Source organism: Calliopsis andreniformis, chromosome 6 (genome assembly GCF_051401765.1).
Source record: "Calliopsis andreniformis isolate RMS-2024a chromosome 6, iyCalAndr_principal, whole genome shotgun sequence".
In the NCBI taxonomy this organism is placed as follows: Eukaryota; Metazoa; Arthropoda; class Insecta; order Hymenoptera; family Andrenidae; genus Calliopsis; species Calliopsis andreniformis.
In genome coordinates this window covers 921,185-942,630 of record NC_135067.1, presented here as the reverse complement: position 1 = coordinate 942,630, position 21,446 = coordinate 921,185, and the positions used below count along the sequence as shown (strand labels likewise).

The 21,446-nt window shown below is 33.0% G+C and overlaps 5 protein-coding genes across 8 annotated transcripts; 1 reads left to right on the top strand and 4 right to left on the bottom strand.

Moving 5' to 3' along the window:
- Window positions 1–113: 113 nt before the first annotated feature.
- Window positions 114–3,215, top strand: Pig-a (phosphatidylinositol glycan anchor biosynthesis class A). Of its 2 annotated transcripts, none has more exons than XM_076379903.1 (7): window positions 114–426; window positions 982–1,138; window positions 1,212–1,391; window positions 1,466–1,700; window positions 1,790–2,087; window positions 2,166–2,526; window positions 2,594–3,215. In XM_076379903.1, the coding sequence occupies exons 2-7, from the start codon at window positions 983–985 to the stop codon at window positions 2,663–2,665; spliced, it is 1,302 nt and encodes a 433-aa protein (XP_076236018.1). In that variant the 5' UTR covers window positions 114–426; window position 982; the 3' UTR covers window positions 2,666–3,215. The 2 variants fall into 2 exon arrangements, with proteins under 2 accessions (XP_076236018.1, XP_076236017.1); XM_076379902.1 differs by lacking the exon at window positions 114–426 and adding an exon at window positions 744–882.
- A 211-nt stretch (window positions 3,216–3,426) lies between these two features.
- On the bottom strand, window positions 3,427–13,116 carry LOC143180282 (GIGYF family protein Gyf). 2 transcript variants are annotated; one of them, XM_076379900.1, is made up of 16 exons: window positions 13,065–13,116; window positions 12,027–12,071; window positions 11,692–11,923; window positions 11,085–11,258; window positions 10,668–10,869; window positions 10,384–10,597; window positions 8,761–9,751; window positions 8,350–8,703; window positions 7,954–8,265; window positions 7,793–7,885; window positions 7,286–7,713; window positions 7,005–7,206; window positions 6,718–6,924; window positions 6,218–6,629; window positions 5,905–6,134; window positions 3,427–5,646 (listed from the first exon to the last, which is right to left on the bottom strand). In XM_076379900.1, exons 2-16 carry the CDS (start codon window positions 12,056–12,058, stop codon window positions 5,521–5,523), a joined length of 4,209 nt encoding a protein of 1,402 aa, XP_076236015.1. In that variant the 5' UTR covers window positions 12,059–12,071; window positions 13,065–13,116; the 3' UTR covers window positions 3,427–5,520. The 2 variants fall into 2 exon arrangements, with proteins under 2 accessions (XP_076236015.1, XP_076236016.1); XM_076379901.1 differs by having other exon boundaries at window positions 6,724–6,924.
- A 196-nt stretch (window positions 13,117–13,312) lies between these two features.
- Window positions 13,313–14,683, bottom strand: LOC143180974 (transcription initiation factor TFIID subunit 10). 2 transcript variants are annotated; one of them, XM_076381072.1, is made up of 4 exons: window positions 14,417–14,683; window positions 14,193–14,326; window positions 14,044–14,108; window positions 13,313–13,964 (listed from the first exon to the last, which is right to left on the bottom strand). In XM_076381072.1, the coding sequence occupies exons 2-4, from the start codon at window positions 14,307–14,309 to the stop codon at window positions 13,763–13,765; spliced, it is 384 nt and encodes a 127-aa protein (XP_076237187.1). In that variant the 5' UTR covers window positions 14,310–14,326; window positions 14,417–14,683; the 3' UTR covers window positions 13,313–13,762. The 2 variants fall into 2 exon arrangements, with proteins under 2 accessions (XP_076237187.1, XP_076237188.1); XM_076381073.1 differs by having other exon boundaries at window positions 14,573–14,592.
- Window positions 14,684–14,904: 221 nt separating this feature from the next.
- On the bottom strand, window positions 14,905–16,217 carry Scox (Synthesis of cytochrome c oxidase). The gene is made up of 4 exons (XM_076379852.1): window positions 16,107–16,217; window positions 15,532–15,955; window positions 15,252–15,457; window positions 14,905–15,181 (listed from the first exon to the last, which is right to left on the bottom strand). The coding sequence occupies exons 1-4, from the start codon at window positions 16,170–16,172 to the stop codon at window positions 14,993–14,995; spliced, it is 885 nt and encodes a 294-aa protein (XP_076235967.1). The 5' UTR covers window positions 16,173–16,217; the 3' UTR covers window positions 14,905–14,992.
- Window positions 16,218–16,515: 298 nt separating this feature from the next.
- On the bottom strand, window positions 16,516–20,007 carry LOC143181091 (pancreatic triacylglycerol lipase). The gene is made up of 8 exons (XM_076381304.1): window positions 19,926–20,007; window positions 19,778–19,861; window positions 19,428–19,693; window positions 17,538–18,012; window positions 17,210–17,461; window positions 17,012–17,126; window positions 16,686–16,889; window positions 16,516–16,600 (listed from the first exon to the last, which is right to left on the bottom strand). The coding sequence occupies exons 1-8, from the start codon at window positions 20,005–20,007 to the stop codon at window positions 16,516–16,518; spliced, it is 1,563 nt and encodes a 520-aa protein (XP_076237419.1).
- Window positions 20,008–21,446: the final 1,439 nt, after the last annotated feature.

Below are 21,446 nucleotides of genomic sequence, written 5' to 3'. Positions count from 1 at the left end.
GCCTAAAAGTCCAAAATGGTATTTCATGTAATAGCAAAGTTAATGCAAATGTAGAATATTTTGAGTGTAACATGGATTAAAGTATGAAATGTAATATGAAGTATGAAGTATAGAAACAGCTTGTTCTTTGTTAAGGATGTTACTGGACCTGATTTTGACAAGTTATCTTTTATTTTGTTGTAATGTATTCGTATGTCATTTAATTGGATCTGATAAAATGAGATTTAATTTTCTCGTCGATCGTACATCGATCTTCGAAATGCGAGATCTCGAAAATCATTGATTTACTTCGTATTGATTTAGTTAGAGAAATCGAATCGTACATAATCGAAAGTGATTATTTTGACTCGATTTAAATCTGTCACATCTGCAAAATATCTGCACATCAGTGAGCTTCAGCTTGTACTTTGTACTCATTTGTACCTTGTATGTCTCTTTGAAACAATGAATACATTAGAATTAACGATACTGTAGCGAATGTATAAAAGTGTTTCAAATAAACACAAATTTTGATGTTTTTAAGTATACCTAATACAACGAAAGAAATGAAATTTGTATATGTATAATTCATAATGTAAACGTCACATAACCTCTTTTACCTTTTTAATAAGTATAAAACTGTTCTTATTTGAATTTTTAAAGTATCTTGATATTTTGAGATTGTTATTTACTCAATGTCTAAGTTACGTGAAAGTTATCTGAAAAATTGATAATATAATGAACTTGTCAATAAATACTTGTACATGTATTGATATACGAATATTTTCAAAAAATTTCTAACATTCATGAATCCATTAAGCGTTAGTACCTACGTATTATCTTATCAAATTTACCATGTCACCATACACAAGTGAAAATGAATAAAGTAAAACATAAAATATGGTTTGTAATTGTGTTGAAATTAAACTTTTTTCTATATACATAATTTTATTTAATATTTAAAAAAAAATACTTGTGAATATGTATTTATGATTTTTTTAGTATGGTGTCTGATTTCTTTTATCCCAACATGGGTGGTGTGGAAGAGCATATTTTTAATTTATCCCAGTGTTTACTGGGTCGTGGACACAAAGTTGTAGTGCTTACACATTCTTATGGGGATAGAGTTGGAATACGTTATATGACAAATGGTTTAAAAGTACGTATTATTTATAGTTTATCGATACAAGATAAATGCTTTCATTCTGAAACCATATTACTTCCCATTCAAGGTTTATTACATACCAGTAAAGGTCTTTTACAACCAGTGTGTTCTTCCAACAATGATTTGTTCAATTCCTCTGATTAGATATATCTTTATAAGAGAAGATATTCAAATAGTACATGGTCATTCTGCATTCTCTGCCCTTGCTCATGAAGGAATGTTAATTGGTCGATTAATGGGACTAAAAGTAAGCAAATTACAACATAAAAAGGAAAACATGTAAAATTATATTTTATGTCATAATTGTGTTCAAAATTTCAGACCATTTTTACAGATCATTCGCTTTTTGGCTTTGCTGATGCATCTGCGATCTTGACAAATAAATTTTTAGAGATATCTCTGGCTGATTGCAACCATTGTATATGTGTATCACATACAGGAAAAGAGAATACAGTATTGAGAGCTAAGGTTCAAAAGGAAAAGGTGTCTGTTATACCAAATGCAGTTGATACAACATTATTTATGCCAGATATGAGTAATCGAGATAACAATTTTAGTAAGTTGTTGGTTTCTATCTAATTTGTTTAAGGCAATTACAATACAAGAAGACATACTGTCACTAATGTTGCTTTTTATTCATTATAGTTACTATAGTCATAGTCTCGCGATTAGTGTATCGCAAAGGCGTTGATTTATTAGCTCGCATTATACCCGCCATTTGTAGTCAACACGAGGATGTACAATTTCTGATTGCTGGAGATGGCCCTAAAAGATGGCTTATAGAAGAGGTGCGGGAGAGAAATTTATTACAACATAGAGTGACGTTACTCGGAAGTTTGGAACATTCTCAAATTAGTCACGTATTAAATAAGGGTCATATATTTTTAAACACAAGTCTCACGGAAGCTTATTGTATGGCAATTGTTGAAGCTGCCTCGTGCGGGTAAAGTATTTAATTAGAATTCTAATTTAATTTCAAGTCATTCAATATGTTCATTAATTAAACTTCCATTTATTATAGTTTACAGGTTGTCTCAACAAAAGTTGGTGGCATACCTGAAGTATTACCTCCTGATTTAATTTATTTAGTGGAACCTACAGTACCTGCCCTTGTTCAAGGATTAGAATCTGCGATCGCAGATTATAGAGGAGGCAATATCAGATGTCCACTTGAGACACACAAGAGAATAAGCTTATTTTACAACTGGTTTAATGTAACTCAGAGAACTGAGATAGTGTATAATTTAGTGAAACAGGAGGACAAAAAAAATTTAGGTGAACAATTAGCAAGTTATATTCGAAGCGGAGTATTAGCATATCTACTCGTTGTGTCGTTATGCTATGTTATTTTGCAAATTCTAAAAATTCTTGTCCCAAGAAAAGTAAGTTATATATTTTAAGATTAAAGATAATGTTTGAATCTGCTAATTGATTATTGAATGTTTTCAGTACATCGAGATTGCAAAAGACTATACAGAGATAAACATTATGCAATCTCAGGCAGAGGGAGGAGAAGATTGATATTCCATTTGGGGAGAAAATTAAGAATATCATTTTTTGATCAAAACATTCCTTTGATTTATAAATCTCCGATATCGTTATAATGATCTTCCAACTAAAGAAAAAAAAATTGAGTATTTGTAAGTATACTTAGTATCAATGTTTTTATGGCAAAATATTTTTGCAGTTGTATGGACGTATGGGAGAAAAGGAACATAATGTTTAAAGTACAAATATAATTATTAGCAAAAACCAAGTCAGTAAAAAGCAGTTTTATTGTTACTCTCCTATTCTCACGAACAATAATGATAGTGTACAATTTTTCAGTCACACTGCCCGTAAAAATAGCTTTTTCATACATTTTCTTTTTTAAAGATCCTTTTATTGTGATACGTAACATCATATGAACCAATATGTCCGTATAATATTGTAACAATTGAAAATTATAGTAGTCGTAACGCTTATTCACACATAGAATGTATTGCATCATTGGTATTAAAAAATGTTTATGTTACATGTATTGAAATCGCTTATATTTATAACATAATCCAAATGATATTTTAAATTTAATGCGCTAAAAATGTGATAATAAATTGTATGTATACACACACATGCATATGTACATGTAAAATAAATGTATTGTGACTTTGGTTCACATTTTGTTTCGTAACAAAATTACAAATTGTGTAATTATAATGACAAACATAAAATGTCTTAAGAGTTAATGTCCATTAAAATTTTGTTACTTAAAAAATAACGTATAAAAAAATAAAAAGGCCAAATTGAAAATATAATATTTATTTATGTTATATGTTAGATACAATAATAATATTAATACAATATCAATGATCTGTTTTTACCTATTTAATTATTCTTGTATTTACTGTACATTTATCTATTTATACATAAATCTTTCATGATAAGGATCTGTGATCTTCTCCTAAGGGTACTTGAAGCTACTATTAAGAGAAGATCAGTGAACCTTAATTAACAACCATTATAATAATATTAAGAGCGGTCAGATCTGTCGCAACATTCTCCGTACTTATACGAACAGAGTTATTCGCGCCAAGTTTTAATCCAAATATATTAAATTCGTTTAAAAAAGAAAAACACAAAAGAAGAAACAATATTTTTAAAACGTGTTGAAATTCTCTCCTTTTCTCCTTCAGAGGGAGGGTTATTTATAGGACATATACACTTATAATTAAAACTTTACAAAAGATACTGCTCTTTAGATATTGCATTAATCGAATCTTACGTAAATTCATCATTTAATGGTTACCGTTAGATTGACCTGAAGTATTGTAAGAAGGCTATGCCGACGAGAGTGAGATCCACACGTAGGCACACGCAGCGATCAATCAGAAACTTCTTTATGTGCTATATAAATTTCACAGAACCGATAATATACAGTTCTAATATTACAATGAGCTTACTTTCATAGGTTCCTCTTTTCTGGTGTAAAACGAACAAGAAAATGAAAAAGAGTCTGTGTCCTTTATAAATTGTACAACATGCAAATATTATATTTTTTTCATAATTTCCAGTTTTTTTTCGTGTTTATATTAAAAGCATTAAGAATGTACAAGAGGTCTTTCTTTCTTCACAATGTCACTGTTTTGAGGCTTACAATTCCTTTTTATCTTTCTTTTTCTTTTGTGGTTATATAATACAATATGCAATTAATTGTCTTTGAATTGTTTCTTACATTCAATTGTTCAGTCAAAGTATCAGTATACACTTTTAAAAATAGCCGTAAATGGGTTAAAAACGAAATCTTCAACATATCAAACGTAAGGTAATCGAAACATAGTAGTAAAATATTATTCCAAGGCAAAGTCGTATCATAAAGCAAGAAATCCATAGGATTTATATGTATATCATACTCGGTGCCTTCGGTACAACAACGCCGATGCACCCGATCAACACATTGTGCTTGCGCCTTTATCTAATTATCAGCACACTCATTAATATTATTTTCCTTTGTCACCTGAACACCTTTGTTCGTAAGCACATATTGCTTTCGACTGCGATGTTTCCGCGTGTTACGAGTTATATCGATCGGCATAATTTCTTTTATCCCATGGTGATAATGATGAAACGTTACAAAATGTTGTAATACTATGCATACATGTTATAGTTAGAGCATGAAAGACAAGAATGTACATTTTTATTAGTAAATATACGTATTTAGTATTTACATTAGGGCAAAGTTATAATAGAACGTAAAATCTGAAAGTCTAATTACGAAATATAAATTAAGATTTTTTATGCAATTTATTTAATCATGGATTTGAATGATTTTAATAACAATGGATACCTCTTTTATGATATTGTATGCAATTTCTCTAAAATTCATAAATGTTCTTGAAACTATAAAATCTATTAACATATTTTTACTATCGCATATATTTTAAGAAATGCGTATATTTACTGAGATGTATATACACTGTATTTCACGATTTAACTATAATATATACATGTGTGTGTGTGCGTGTGTGTGTGTGTGAGAGAGAGAGAGTGTGTGTATTGTGTAAGTAGATGAGTTCGTCTTTCTTTGAATTAATATATACAATAGAGCTTCTAAAGAGTGTTTTTCAGTTCCGTTTAAGAAGGAAATAATGCCACGCTGCGATCAGTATCTAAGGTTCCTATTAATGCTGGAGTAATAACACAACGAGGAGATACAAGATTATTCTTGCACGTGTGATCAATAGAAAAATCTTATATGTACGGTTTCAATGCAATACTCTTAACCGGGTTCCTTAGAAACTCATTTGGCATTTACAATAAATAAATAACGAACCGTTTTATGGTGCCAAGCGTTGCAAAATTTCCATGATGTGCTGTTCAAAAATTGTTTGGAAATCAATTCAAACACCTTCACCATAATCACGATCGCCCACGTTAATACGGTCTGGTGCCGCAGTCACACTAAAGCCAAGGATCCTATTATCCACTTTGTACATTTTCCCCTTCTTTGGCTTCTTTGACTTTCCCTGCAAAATCATTTTACGCACAAATTTATAAAACGTTCTCTTGACCAAATAACGCATATAGAACACCCAGTTTAACATTATTTAATGTCTCCATGTGGAACATATAATGATGATTATTTTTACATCACGTGAATTTGATTATTTTTATAAAAAAAGCAAAAAAGAAAAGAGAAAAATCACTAAAATGTACTATAAAAACAAGAATTTTCGAAATAGCTATGTTAAAAAGAACACATTATATTATTTATTTATAGATACCTTCACTTCTTGAAACTCTGTGGGTACGTTTGGATTAACGGCAGGCGCTGGTTTGCACAAATCGTCTGCCTGTGCTTGAGGTCGCTGAGCTGATCGCCATTTGCTGCGTTTCTCTAGAAATTGCTTGGCGAATTCTGAGCTTTGTTTATTATCGCCGAGATAATCTCTGACGTATTCCTTCACCTCATATGCGGATTCTATGTCTCGTAAAAATCCAACAAACGTGGGGACTTTAAAACAGGAAAATATTAGTCATTCTACAAGAACCAAAAGAGTAACAGCATAAATTATGGAAAGCTTTAATGTAACTTACTATCCACGGTCACTTGGAATCCACTCAATGCTTTGTTGCACCATTGTGTGAAGTCGTCCGTCTTGGCAGTGTTCTGTTCAAATAATTTCTTTACTAGCTCCTCTTCCCTTTTATTTTTGCTTTTGTTCGCCTTGTTACTTTGTTGCTGTTGCTGCTGCTGATTTACAGCAGAAGCCTTCGTTGCCGTAACTTGTTTAGCTGGTTGCTTTATGGTTGCGGAAGACTTAATCGGCGAAGGATCGTCCCAGAAACCACTGCTATTGCTATTGCTAGTCCACGCCTGGCTACTGTTAGACGTGCTCGAAGTTGCCCAATTCAAACACTGAGAAGCCGTGCCCCATATGCCAGCGTTTTGTAACACGCTTGCAGAGTCTTTCTGTCCTGCCTTTTCTTGACGTTCTCTTTCTTGCTGCTGTACAATAATAATCAACAACATAAAATTATTTTTCAGTAGACAATGAATTGAAAGATAGTAAAACATTACAAAAAGCAATAGGTACCTTTACCTTGGCGATGCGTTCTTGCTCTTCTTGCTGAATCTGCGCAAGACTCTTCACTTGCAACGGCTTGGTGGAAGTTGTGGCTTTCTCTGCCCATTTAAACTGTAGTCGTTTAGATGAATCAGTGGCTGATGCTTCCTGAGCCGCTTCGATGGCTTTCTGCTGTGCCAGTTGTTGTTGCATCATTTGTTGAAACCGCTGTTCTTCCTGTAATAAAATTGGAATTTATGTAATTTCAATATATATTTTATATGGGTATTAATTGTTTACTGACGATTCTTACGTACCACTTTTTTCTCTCGCTCAAGTCGTTGGATTTCAGCGAGCGAAGCAGCTGGAGTAGTAGCAGCTGGGGCCCGAGGTGCTTGTGCCCACGGTGCTTTACTTCTTTCTTGCAATTTGCGCAATGCTTCCGCCTCTCGTCGTCTTTGTTCAGCTCGTCGAGCTTGCTCTTCTGCTTCAGCTTGCTTACGTGCTTCTGCTTCTTTCCTAAAAGTAATGCAACTACATATTAATAATTTCTTTTGTACAAAGTAATTATGCTCGACCCTGTCAAGTATTTTCATACCGCATTCTTTCTTCTTCCTGTTTTCGTTGTTCCTCTTCTAATTTTTTTCTTTTTTCTTCTTCTTTCTTCTGTTTCTCTTCCTGTTTTTTAAGCTCTTCTTTTTTCCTTTTCTCTTCTTCTTGTTTCTTCCTTAAATTTTCTTCCTCCTGCTTTCTCTTTTCTTCTCGCTTCTTTTCTTCTTCTTTGCGTTTTTTTTCTTCCTTCTTTTTCCGTTCTTCTTCCTGTTTACGTTTCTCTTCATCCTTTCGTTTCTTTTCTTCTTCTTTTCTTTTTCTTTCTTCATCCTTCCGTTTCGCTTCCTCAGCTTGTCTAGCTTGTTCCTCTTTTTTCCTCTTTGCATTCTCCTCTTCAGCCTGTCGTAGCTCTTCCTCCTGTTTTCTTAATTCTTCTTTCTTTCTGTCTTCTTGTAGCCTAAGGTTTTGTTCTTCCTGTAGTATAATAAGAAACTTTTTAATAAGTTCTAATGTACGTAAGAAATTAATTTGACTTTTCCAACAATGCACTCACCAATATTTGTTGTTCAGTCTTTATTTCTTTAGCGTGTAAATCCCATAATGACGTAGGTAATTGACCAGGAGGTACTGCAGGTATGGCTCCAACCTATCAATCATAGTTTAAATTATACTTTTGTTTTATAATTTTGAAAGGATTGATTGTATTATACATACTTGTGCCAGCCAATTCTGTGCATTGAACTGCGGATTGATCTGCGGTGGAGGCTGGGGCCAAACACTGTCTATGTGAGGCGCTTGTGGATGACTATTTGCATTAACATTAAGCTGACGTAATAAAGACTTAATGGGATTGTCCTCTTGCGTAGCAGGTGGTGTGGAATTTATATTTGTTTGCTGAATTCCTGGTATATTCTGCATACCACCCATCTGCTGTATGAGCTGCTGTATGGGATCTACCGTGGGGAGATGAGCTGGCGTACTCGAATGTGGATTCGACGGTAAATGAGTCTCAGGCTGCGCTTTAGCCTACGAGCATTAGTATCACAGGAATCCGCCATCACAAAAGTAAAAATTAAATAACACCATATTGGTGTTTAACCTCTTACGAACCTGTTGCATTTGAGAGAAAAGTTGCATAACAGGATTTGAAGCCTGAGAGGGCAGATGAGGTACAAACGGGTTCGTAGAGATAGGCACCTCCGGAATTTCTGAATCTTGAATAACATACTGATAAATCAACTGGTTTTGTTCGACGGGACTCAATTGTGCCCAGTGCTCCGACTGAGAGAGCTTCGCTATGGCAGATGTCCTCATTTGTCTGAGAAGTAATTGTTGATTCTGCAGTAATCGTATTTGTTGGTATTGAAGTAGAAGAAGTGGATCTTCTATGCTAGTTTTTGGCAATGCAGCTATACCAGCAGGAACCGCGTTAGGAACAGGAGGAGATATTACCTGGTCCGTTACCTAAAAGACATTGCAAAATGCACTTTTAAGTTAATTACGTTTACGAGATAACTTTACCTTCAGAGGCGGAATAAGAGGTCCAGGTGTGAACGGTATTCTGCCACACATTTTCATCAATTCCCCTAAGGTAGTGTATCGCTCGTCACAAGTTCTCCTCACCATCAATCCCGCGGTGAAGTATCCGGCTTTACACCACTCCGCCATTTCACTTGCTAAAAATGGACCTTGAACTTCGCCCTGCGGATCACGGTAAAACCATTTCTCTTGTCCATTTGTAGATGGAACTGTGGAAGGTTGGTTACCAATAGAGGGTGGTACATTGGCAGTTTTTTCCCTGTGATTTTCTTCATCTGCCATCAATTTGGCCACCAGCGCATCTGCCTCTTCTTTCATTCTATCCAAATCGTCATCACCCTTTTGCCTGACATTCTCCGTCCCTGAACCATGTATAGTAGTCTTCTGAGATTCTGTTTGTAAAGGTACTTGTTGTTTACCTGTTGTAGTAATGGGATCCACATTTAATTCTGTTTCAATCTTTTCTTTAACTTGCGTCTTATTAGGAGATTTATCATTTTCAGAATCGATCGGTGGCGCTTTTTCTGTTTCAATTTTCTCTGTACTGATTGCTACAATGTTCCTCTTTTGTACATTTTCGGAGGATACTGATGAAGTTGAGGTTTTGGTAGGTGTACTATTGCCTGTCGGTGCAACAGGAGGTTTTACAGGAGAATTGCTTCTCCTTTCTTTCTCGATGTTTCCATTTTTGTTATCAAAAGAATGCAAGGACTTCGGTTTCTCCTTATTAGCTGCATTTGTTGTATTGTTGATACTGCGACTTGCCATTTGTCCCTGAGACAAACTAGAGGACAAAGGCTTACTGGCAGGTTTCGTTGTATTTGCAGCACTTCCTTCGGAAACACGTCGAGTCCTTGGTTCTTGAGTACCACCAGCACTAATCACCCCATCTTCGTCATCGTCTGAGTACATTCCACCGTGGAACGCGCCTGTAGCATCGAAACTTCCACTTTCACTGGGATTTTCCGTAGCCCTACAAAATTTTAATTATATATCTCGATTACTAGATCATAGAAAGAACTATACATAGTACATTAATCAATATACAGAGCGTAACATATATACGTTTCAATATTTTAAGGGGTGATAGGATGTCCCAATAGTAGTATGTTCTGAAACAAAGAGTAGTTCATGCATATTAGCGAGATAAATATGTTGAAAGAGTCCGTTGACCTAGAGAATTCGGATACTTGAAAAGGTCGTGTTAAAATCCTCATAGATACAAGTCCTCCAATGGTCTCTTTTGGTATACACTTCATTATCTTTAAAAAGCTTTATAAATGTTAAACCGTAAGAAATACAACAAAATATATTGTAAAACTTTTTTCGTCTATTACTCCTTCCCAATATATACGCAAAATTACAAAATCTCTGATTATTAGTTTACCGTACAGACATGTTAATTTTAAAGTATTATTACTGCAAAACGAAGGCAGATCGGACACTATGTTATAGGACATTTTGTGATCAAAGTGAAGTACTCTGTTTTCCCTTAAAATATTTTAATATATGTATGTTGCATCCTGTGTTCTGTCCGAGCTTAACTTCATGGCGTAAAGTGCTAATTAGATGCTACAAAATTAATGAAATTATTCAAGTATTTACCATTCGGGAAGGTTATCATGATTATTATCATGATGATTCGATTCCCACGTACGCGCAGTACGAGGAGGGGGATGGTGACTTGAATCATGGGAAGCTCTGTGATTTCCACGATGTTCCCATCTGCCACCACTCTTCCGACCCTCTTCACCATCGCCTTCATTTCTATCTAATCTGTCTCTGTCCACACTACCACCTTCACGCCAACTGCTTCTACCTGCCAGTGATAATTTACCATATATGATGTCTTTGTAAAGCTTGTACGTTCATTAAGATGATGTATTTACCCCATTTACGCCAGCCGTCATCGTCTTCTGTACCACCACGATGACGCCGCCAATTGCTTTCCATGAGAGAACTACCACTAGCCCCACGACTCAATTCCTTTCTAGGACTAGTAGACCCATTCCATTCACCTGGATCTGAAGCCCCATTTCTTTCTGACCAACCACGTTCGCTTTGAGATCTATCAAATGGACGATTTCTCCCCTGGATATGAAATATATATTCACTGGTCAGTTAAAAAAAAGAATTCTCTCTTCCTCTGTTTGTACTAAAAAATGTTCAACTCTCTGAGTATCATATGTTTTTAAGGATATATTTATTTTACCTATAAGATGGTTAAAAGATTGCTTTTTTATGATTTATTTGCTATATCTATACATTATATATTTTATTTTTATCAAGTGAGATAAGTTACATACTTGGAACGGCTGACCGTCAATTCTTGATCCATCTCCTGAATCGTCGAAACCAACTCCACGGGAGTAATGAGATGAATACAAGTTTCCTCTTCCATTTCTCCCACGCCCTCCACGATCTACGCTTCCACCTCTTCCCCGACCACTAACACTGGTTATTCCTCCATTCCACATTCGCTAAAGAATAATTCATTTGAATTTTAATAAAAATATTTTCTATTTAAAATAATATGTTACATAAACTAAAACTTTATTTGAAGCATTTTTTAATTTATGGCAATAAATAAAATAAATAAAAAATTAAATATAGTGTAACAAAATAAAGTAGTGATGATTATGTAAAGTACACAACAGTAAATAGGATAGCTCTATGAAGAACTGGCACAAGGGCTCCAGTGTGTAATATTTTTAGCTACAAACTGACTTCATGAGGCAGTTCCCAATATAGGATGTAATAATGATATACAATTACTAAGTAACATTGACTATCATTTTAAATAAGAAACTAATAAATATATAATCAAAATATACTAATATGTTGTAATTAGTAATTATATTCAACAATTTTTAAGCATAGCACTTCAAAATATTGATATATTCTATTGATTACCATTTCATCTTCTGTCATCTGTGTAAGAGCCAAGGGAAGCTGAGTTTTCTCAATATATAATGATGAGAAGTTTGGTAACATTTCAGGAGGCTTACAATTACGGTCAAACAGAATTAACATTTCTTCTCGTCCATATCTATGTTCCGCTAATTGATAACGTGGAGTGGTTAAACTCATAGTACCTCCACCACCTCCACTACTGTTGCAACTGTCTCCAGACAGATTGCGTAACCTATATGTTTGTTACCAAATATTAAAATACAATACAAAATGAAAAATTAAAGCATATGATATATAATGATCGCATAACTAAACCAGCAAAGGAGCATACAAACCATTCTGGACCAAATTTCATAGAATCCGTCATGATGGGTTATTTGCTGAAAAAAATAAATTCTAGTTAGATAAATTTTAATTTACTATTTAATTTACTTTAATCTTAAATACAAAAAAAACATATATTATAGAAATTTCTTTAGATTTAGAACTATATAGAAGCAAAGTATATTATAATCAAGATATGTTGAAAGGAAAAGACACATTAACAGATAACTAATTGTCTATATATTTTATGCCTATGTTTTTTAACAAATAGTCATTTTTTGAAATATTAAATTATCAGGAATAAAAGACATGTTGATACAAAACTAAGAAACAAATCGCAATTATTTTCCATTTAGATAAGTGTAAATACAATGTTTTACAATCCACTGGAAATGTGTCGATGTATAGATAAGTATCCCACAATCTAAACGATTCAATAAAAAAATTCCTGTCAAAGATAATACAGATGAATATTTTTTTCATAGATGAAGTTGCATGACAATAATACAAATACTGTTGGGTCAGTGCACCCTTAGAAAACCATATCGACGGATTTTACCTGTTGCTCGACGAAAATAGAGCAATCCATGTGCTTTTACTATTGACTATAATGACAATAACGAAAGGGACGTTATTTTTGAGAGGCAACTTGGATACGTAAAACAGAACGGAGTAAAAGTGAGGATCGAAAGTAGGAGAACACGGCAGACGTTAGCAAAGTAACACGTTGAAAGCTGTAATTCTTTTTGACAAAATCCATTCTTATTAACGATTCTACGCAGTCAAAGATGAACGTAGAAGAAAGTGCTAATTATATTACAGACTTTTAATTCAATGGAAATAGTACGCATTTATTTATACGACATGATCCTAAACAGACTGATTTCCGTGAGCCCAGGTGGCAACATTAACCAAACTTTTTTTCGTTCATGAATGTCACGGAAGTCGACGAGCAATGATCAATTTAAGATGAATATCGCGTCAGTGATCCTGATTATTCGCGAAGCAATGAGTACGAACAGAAATCAGCCATTGAATAAAAGAAATACCTCACTGATCTTCGAAATTACTGAGGGCAGCGATACAACACACCAATATGGCTGATGGTTTTTTTGGAATAGAGCGCATGCGGGATCGCTGGTACACCTGAAGCCCTGAAGCACTGAAAGTCACTAGAGAAAACGCACCGTTTTCTTAGCCACCATCAGTTGAAAAAATTTTTCTTTGATTTTATTTTCTTTCTCCGTTTTATTTTAGGATCGGCTTATTGAACGAAACAATCTTGAAATTTGACAAAATTTTTATTCTGGCATTTCACTAATGAAATTATAAAAATGGTTATTAGATTAAACGTAAAATATTTAACGCCTTTGCTATAATGCTATTTCTAAAACATTTCATAAGTCAAAACAGATATGTATTGAAACTTTGTCATAAACGTAATTGACTGGTTTCAGAATTTGAAAACGTTAACAAACATCAATATTTGTTTTGCTAGTAGGGATATTAAAATCCTACAATTTTGTAAAATCTATTGTCGAAGATTTTTAAACATTATTGTGATATCATATCACTTATTTCTATGCAGCTTATTTTTCTTTTCTTTCTTTTTTCCATTGTACCATTTGTTTTACTATTATAAGGATTATACATTGGTATTCACAAAGCTTGAACAATTTATAAGTAAAATATTAAAGAAATAAATAAAAATTGTACATAAATAAAGGTAGAATGTAAAATTTTCAAATCAAACAAAATAATGTGGTTTTTTAACAATGATCCCATATTCTGCAACTGCTGGTGTAAGGTCTTCCATTGTTAATGTATAACGTCGATCTTTTCCCTTTGTTTTTGTGTTTTGATTAGCTCCACGAGTTTTACAATGTTGCAAAGCATCATTTGCTATTTCAGATATGAATTTCTGTGCTGCTAGAGAGACCAGACGTACTCTAAAATTAAAATAAATATTGTTATGAATAAGCAAAACTCACGTAGTTTAACATTCACCATTTCTTACACTTTACTTACATTCTTGGATCTGTTGTATTGAAACCTGCAGTATGTAAGTAATGTTCGCTAATTGCGTCAGGTACCTATGAAAAGCATTGTTTTATGTATTGTGGAAATTCTAAAAATTATAAGATTTATACTATATGATTTATTTTTTATGGAATTACCGTAGGCGTATAATCTTCCAGTTGTAACAGAAAATCAGAAAGGGGTTGACCAGCAGTCTTTGTCTCTTCGTTTGTTGAATACACTTGTGGTGTTTCTCTTCCAAAATCTTCTGACATTTTAATGTAACTTATTCCTATAACATGTTAAAATTCAACAGAATAGAGGTTAATTTAGACTATAACTTACGTACAGTTTTCAATATATTGATCTTAAAAATTCTAACCTTAAAACAATGAAATTATCGAAATTTTAGTTTCCGAAAACGTTAATAATGTCTTTTTTAATACAGTCTTTATAATAATTCTTTTTTAGGTCATAAATAAGAAAACTACTGGTAACGTTAATATGCAATTCTTAATATAAACAGTGTTTAACGTACACATACATATGCCAGTGTAACATGCAACTGAATTGTACTGATATCAACTGATACTGATATGACATCGCAGTTCTGTGACAGACTCCAGAACTTCGAATGTATCGATAGTCTAGGGAATGTTATAAAACTATCTAGGGAATACATTGATAGTTTCTCGTGTTTTGTTTGAATTAGTTCTAAGTTTTAATGCATATGTTATTACTTTTTTTTTTACGAATATATATTTAATTGAGATTTTATGATTTTAATTGATTAACTGCACTTCCTTACTAAATTCTTACTAAAAGTATTTAAAAATATATTGATTTGATTTTAGTGAAAATTTGTCGCTATGCTGTACAAGGAATTTATTTTAATACAATTCTGTGAAGTATTTAAAAACTAATTATCTACATAAAAATGCATGGTAATAGGAATAAATTATACTGTTGATAATATATTTTTTAATGGTGGTAGCGATGGCACCCATGATTCATTTTTGGCTTTTTCGTATTTTAACTTATTTATAACAATACTCTGAGTAATCTGCTCAGCAGTGTGTGTGAGGCCATAATAATCTACAAACAAGCCTTCGGGATCTACCAAATATATAATTATTGTGTGATCAACCTAAAAAAAAAAGCATTGTTACAAATATCTGTTAAAGCAATATAATTCTACGCAAAAATGAACTACTAACAATATAGTCAGAATCCTGATCTTTAGGTCCATTACTATAATATACTCTGTAAGCTTTGCAGACTTTACCAACTTGTTCTTTTGAACCAGTAAGACCAATAATTTTATCAGAAAACTCTTTAATGTATTTCCCTACAACCTCTGGGGTATCTCTGTCAGGATCCACAGAAATGAATATAGGTTGAGCTTCCAAATTATGATTTTGTTCTAAAATAAGACTTTAGGATAAATTATTTTATTAAAAATCTGATTTTATGTAACTATTTATAATCATAATATACCAAGCTTATTAACGACTGTTGTTAGTTTCTCAAGTTCATCTGGGCATACATCAGGACAGTGGGTGAATCCAAAATAGATCAACAGCCACTTTCCCAAAAAATCATCAGATTTCACTGTCTTCCCTTCAGGATCAATTAATTCAAATTTTCCTCCTATTGCAGCTTTTCCTAATTCACGTCTTCTTTCTTTTTCTAATAATGTATCTTTTGATCTTTTTAAATAATACAAGTACGACAAAAGAGTTCCTCCTAATACAGATGTGATTGCCAAATTTTTCCATGTAATTGGAGCTTTTTTAAAGATATCATCATTTTTCTTTGGTAATGTATTTCTATGTTCCTTTTGATGCAGTATCTTACAAGTGCTTAAGTACTGAATTTGTAGATAATAATGTTTGCTGTTTTGTACATTGGGTAAAAATGCCTGTAAACAAATGTACAGAAAGCTAGTTAATCAGAATTATTAATTAATTATAAGTTAGTTTGCCAGATAAGTTATCTTATTGAATAGTGAGTATTTTATTGATAAAGAATAAAGTACATTAAAAAAAAAAACTGTTGAAACTAATACTTACATTTCTAAATGTTTGATTACAACATCTGTTCAGTGAAAGCACTGAATGATTAATTAAATTTGACATTATTCTTATTGTGACTTAATTTGCGTTATTTGAAACCAAATATAGGTTATAATTTGACTGTTTCTGAGCATGTGCAATTTCTTTGGCGCGCGATTTAATGTGCATCACATAGGTAGTATATATTAACGACAGAATTATTAAATTTTTTGAAAAATTACAATTGTACTATATTATAGGCGTATATAATAAAAATATTATTAAGAGTCTATCATTTGAAAATCGTTTATTTTTCTTCTCTTTATCGAATTTCTTTTTATTTTCTTTGTACATAAGACATGATAAAAAAAATGATGAAAATTTTATTGTAACATTTTACTACTGACATCATGAACGTAGAAATTTTTCACAGAGAAGTGCATTGTTCACGTTGCAATATCACCATTCTATCTTGCGAACTTACAGCAGTATGTGGAATACAGTATTCCCACCTAAGTGGTATTCAAATAAAAATGACCAAATTCAAATGTTAGGAATTAATGTTTACAAAAATGAATTTGAACAAATTGAATTTACCTGTTGCCTTTTCTGTCTTCAATAGCAAGCCTATCTATCAATAATGTATCTAAACTTTGATTTTTAACAGTGTTTCCATCAGCTTGATTAACAAGGGATTGATACCACAGGTGTCCTTTTATCATTGATTGATTAGTGAATAATGGTTGAAACTCTGCTGCCACAATGTCGTAGAATATCCGATTCTCTTTTCGGTTTGATAATCTTTAAAAAATGCTTATTTTATTTTAGGTGCTTATTTCACAAACATCAATCTCTTAATTGCTTACCAAATAATTGATAATTGAATTTCAGAGTATAACAGTTACTATCAAAATCTATCTTACACGCATTGAAGCTTGAACGTCGTCATCGAATTACGTTGGTTAATCCTCAGAAAGAGTGTTCCAGTTGTTCTTGGTGTATGCTCGGTTATAGTTACAGAGGCCCTTAATGGTTGACCTAACAGAGATCCAAACAATGCGATAGTAAGAAGGTTTTTACGCTGACTAAATTAAACTTGTGGTTATCTTTATTAATCGTACCACAAAAAGGTTCCGCTCCTCGCGTTGGCAAATAGTACACTCCTAGAGGACCACGATTAGCTCTATAGCCCATTTCTTGGGACCAAAAGGTAGACTCTGAAGGAAAGCACATTCCATTAGTATAGAAGGTTCTTCCTTGCGGACAGGGCCAGGCTGTGAACTTGCAGGATTGATTTTCCATTCGAACACTTTCTAAAAAGAGTGTCCAGGCTCTCAAATGACTACAAGCAACTTCTTTAGTTAAAGCTTCCTCTAAAATACCATCAATCACTTATCTTTTGTTTCAAATATTATACTTAACCAATTCTTAAATTGAAAAACATTTTACCCTTTAAATGGCTAACAACCACAGAATTCTTTATATCAGTACAGCCAGGTTGCTCTCTGCCACCATTGGGAAAAAAATCAATATGGCCAAGGGGTTTCAATAGTCCAAAACCATCAGCAAAGTCTTCAGATCCATCTGTGTGTATCACATCTACAAGTTCAGCATCTGTGGCATCCAATTTTCTGGTCTTTTCTCTGAACAAGTGATTCCTAAAGAATGGAGAGGCAGGATCAAGACCTGTTATACGACCCAGTAGGAAATTCTTCTTCTTGAGAGCTTCTGAGGCGCAACCAGCTATGTGAGCTCCAAGACTGAAGCCGATTATGTGAATGTTTTTAGATTGTGTACCCAAGTTGATGACATCCAGGAGTACTAGGCTCAATTGACGACCTACCAGCTCTGTATTCGCCACTGCTGTTTGGTAAGTGGTTGCTGCTCCTCTTGTCCAATCAAGCATCAAAACGTTTACATCCTCCTGAAGAAAACATTACATTCAATGTGTTATGTGATGGTATATTTTCGGTTTTCTGTACAACAAAAGATTTAAGAATTCTTGTTGATTTCTGAAGTTGAACATACAGGGTGTTCACGTAATTAGTAGCTAACGTTTTTTTCATAAATGATACATATACCGGAAAATGGAAAAAAAAAGATTCACTGTTATTTACAACATAAAAGTGCAGCGCTGTTCAAGCGAGGGCTCGTGAGCATCTGGAGTCCTTTCACTCTCCGTTCTATAGTCAGGGTAATTATGCGATGCTATAAAGGCTCTACCATACACATAAGTTATATATCCATTAAAACGAGGAACTTTTTATTGTTCATCCATGTATTTCGAAAAAGTTGCTGCTTGTTGTCAAATGTTACTCTAGATTTCTTCGTATGATTGTTACCAGCACTAAATGTTGCTTTGAAATCGAAACAAAACTTAAATACCCTCCGGTTTCTGTTGTTTTAATGTGAGTAAAATGTTTCTATAAGTTGGTGTCTGTTGGAAACATTTTACAATATGTAGCAACAAGAGACATAGCTATAGCTATTGTCAAGAAATCCCAAACACTACGCATAAAGGTGCGAATACATCAGAGTTCGTAAACAGTATGAAAATTAAATTTCCTAGAAATCGTCTGTTCGAGTATCTATTCGCATATTGTTCTTGGTGTCCACGGAAAAATCGAGTAAAGGTGATAAAAAGTTTGTGAACCGTGTTTGCAAATTGTTCGTTGGTGTAGACCCAGCTTAATGTAATTAGTGGATCAAAGAAGAGTTAAAAGGGGAAGTAAACGAATGGAGGGTCTCATACAGTGCTATAATAGCATGTCAATTTCTTACGTTTGCAATATGTTTTGAGAAACAAAGATAGTCCTTAATTTTTTAAATAGAATGCTACATATTTTGTACATCATGTGTAAATGTATGTTAAAATAAATTCAAGATAAATTCAAGAAAATCAGGAATGAAAGAAATATTTTAAATGCGTTGTAATTTCCATTTACGGAAAAAATCTTTGGCTAGTAATTGCGTGCACACCATGTCCATCTGTTGAAATTGAAAAGATTTTTAGTAATTTGTTAGCTTTGGAGAACTGGAATAAACATTCTACTACTGATATTTCCTTGATATGATTAAATCTATGTACCTATTTCAATCTTTTGCAACCTACGTAAGTAGATTCTAGTTCATACTACGTACGATTAATTTTAGTTGTTTATATATTTTCTTGCAAGTAGCTGGTTCGTTTTTTCAATACATACATGAATATTTTTCTAACTACTACTACTTACGTAGAAACTACTTTTCTACGTAAAGTATTGTGCTCTTCTGCTCTGCTCTTGTTAGTTTGAAAGTTGAAGATAGTTAAATTCTTTATTTATTACTGAATAAATTTACCACGTCTAAGAGAGCTTGCATCAAAAGAATCGCTCCAACGTCGCTTCCGCTTCCCTTATAACCGTGTATAATGATCTTCAAAGGCTTGCCTGCATCGAATTTGGATTTTACAATGGAACCCATGTTATCTCCATACTGAAGATTGTTGGGAGAGTCCCTATTCAAGCGTGTGTACAATAAAAATCTAGTCTGAATAACGTTAGGATGTTCTGGTGGGCGTTTTATGGTCAAGTGAGCCGGAGGATCAGCGAAACAGCCAACGAGATCTTAAATTTAAAAACCAAGTATTAAGATCTAAGATTCTAATTTCAAATACATTAAAATAAACCAAGGAAATTGAATTCGAATACCGTAGCAAATTTTCGGTTTTAGGTCCTCTCGATCAACTCCCATTTTGCGTAGCACTGCTCTGTTCCTCATTATAAATAGCTTCCCTGCAGAAAAAAGTAAAAACCTAGTAAGGACAATTTCGCTACTATCGAATTTCTTTTTACTCACCAGAACGTTTTGCTTGGGTGGTCCAAAAGCCGAAAAATAGAAAGAAATGGAGAATAAAAAGTTTAATAGAAACGTGCTGCATCTTTCTTTGATTCTTGATTGAATCTGTCATGGAGGTTGTTAGATTCCAGGTCTCCTTCCTTTGTCTTCAACTTTAGTTATTTTCTTTTCTCGGAAATGTTTTCTTTCACAACTAGTTTCTCTTTTGTACTCGACAGAATGAAAAACTGAAATTCACTGGCAATAATCGGCGAAACTGTCTTCTCAGTTCGTGGTCAAAGAGCGTACAAAATTTTGCGCAATTGCTTTTTCTATTGGCATGCTACGACAACTTAACATTCACTTCAATTCCACACAGGATGGGATTGGAATTATTGATATTTCGTTTTTAATAATTACACGTGGATACACGTGTTTTCTAAAAGCATTATAAGAAGAGAATTTTAAGGTTGTTAACTTTAAAAAAACGTTAATATCGGTAGGAATAATTTAATATAATTATAATGTATGTAAGTTTAGAATAAAGTAGAGTGAAAATTTAAAGTAGGTTCAGTAGAATTAGTGAAAATAATATTTAATGTACAACAGAATACGATTCAAAATATTTTCTATGTATAAATTAATATTTAATGAAATTTCAGACATTATCGAAATTAATTTTAATTAGTTGGAATATAAGTTTATATAAAAATTCATATTTTTCTCAAGTTTTTAAGTAAAAATTATTTTCTCGCAAAATTTAAAATAAAAATGATTCTAAACAAACTAACTTTACATTATAACAGCGTTATTTGAATATACTAAGCTGTATCAACTAGAGTAACTAGAGATAAAATTTCACTATTTATTTGTAATACTATATGTATAAGTTATCACTGAAACATATTTTTATTGTAATATAATTAATCACAAATTTAAACATTCACTGTTTCAACAAATCTTATTTATAACATCAGTGAGGAAATAAATATATTTGTTTACAATTATCTTTCTTAACACAAATTCGTAGACATGGTTTCATACTTTTAAATAAAAACAAGCTTTTATTGCACCAAACACATAAGCAAATGTACTTCTGAGCGATAATATACATTTGCATAAATAAAAATGTGCGAAAAACTATTAGAAAAATTGCGCTTTTTACTTAGAATATCAACTTGTAAGTTACTATAGAATTATTTATAGTTATCTAAATATCCAAGGATCTTTTGCTCAAGTGCTTTTATTTCATAAGTTTTTAAAGATCAAAACAGTTACACCTGACAATGTGAGTCACTCAAGCAGTGGATAATATAACAGTGGAATTTTTTAGATAAAACGCTGAAGAATAGTTGTCGTCAATGGGACTTAAAACGCGAACACATCGATCACGACTACTTACGTGTACGGAATGCACGTGTACGAAACGCTATACTTTCCCTTGGCCACGATGATTGTACGACCCCCTTTTGCACCATCCAAACGTGATGCAATATTTGCAATGTCCCGTGAGCACAAACTGTGACTCGTCGATTCCATAAA

Bases quoted from the DNA above. Each gene is read 5' to 3' on its own strand.
- Pig-a (XM_076379902.1), top strand. From the start codon at position 857: ATGAATAAAGTAAAACATAAAATATG. The intron at 1,701-1,789 runs GTAAGTTGTTGG...TATTCATTATAG, and splicing joins TAATCGAGATAACAATTTTA to TTACTATAGTCATAGTCTCG. The intron at 2,088-2,165 runs GTAAAGTATTTA...CATTTATTATAG, and splicing joins GTTGAAGCTGCCTCGTGCGG to TTTACAGGTTGTCTCAACAA.
- LOC143180282 (XM_076379900.1), bottom strand. From the start codon at position 12,058: ATGACGGATTCTATGAAATTTGGTCCAGAATG. The intron at 8,266-8,349 runs GTTCGTAAGAGG...TAATGCTCGTAG, and splicing joins TTTTCTCTCAAATGCAACAG to GCTAAAGCGCAGCCTGAGAC. The intron at 6,925-7,004 runs GTACGTAAGAAT...ATTTTATTACAG, and splicing joins TTGAGCGAGAGAAAAAAGTG to GAAGAACAGCGGTTTCAACA.
- LOC143180974 (XM_076381072.1), bottom strand. From the start codon at position 14,309: ATGTCAGAAGATTTTGGAAGAGAAACACCACAAGTGTATTCAACAAAC. The intron at 14,109-14,192 runs GTAATTCCATAA...TGCTTTTCATAG, and splicing joins TGGAAGATTATACGCCTACG to GTACCTGACGCAATTAGCGA. The intron at 13,965-14,043 runs GTAAGTAAAGTG...TTTTAATTTTAG, and splicing joins AATACAACAGATCCAAGAAT to AGTACGTCTGGTCTCTCTAG.
- Scox (XM_076379852.1), bottom strand. From the start codon at position 16,172: ATGTCAAATTTAATTAATCATTCAGTGCTTTCACTGAACAGATGTTGT. The intron at 15,956-16,106 runs GTAAGTATTAGT...ATTTGTTTACAG, and splicing joins GTAATCAAACATTTAGAAAT to GCATTTTTACCCAATGTACA. The intron at 15,182-15,251 runs GTTAGTAGTTCA...TTTTTTTTTTAG, and splicing joins ATCAGGATTCTGACTATATT to GTTGATCACACAATAATTAT.
- LOC143181091 (XM_076381304.1), bottom strand. From the start codon at position 20,007: ATGCAGCACGTTTCTATTAAACTTTTTATTCTCCATTTCTTTCTATTT. The intron at 19,862-19,925 runs GTGAGTAAAAAG...TTTTTTCTGCAG, and splicing joins CACCCAAGCAAAACGTTCTG to GGAAGCTATTTATAATGAGG. The intron at 19,694-19,777 runs GTATTCGAATTC...TTTAAATTTAAG, and splicing joins AAAACCGAAAATTTGCTACG to ATCTCGTTGGCTGTTTCGCT.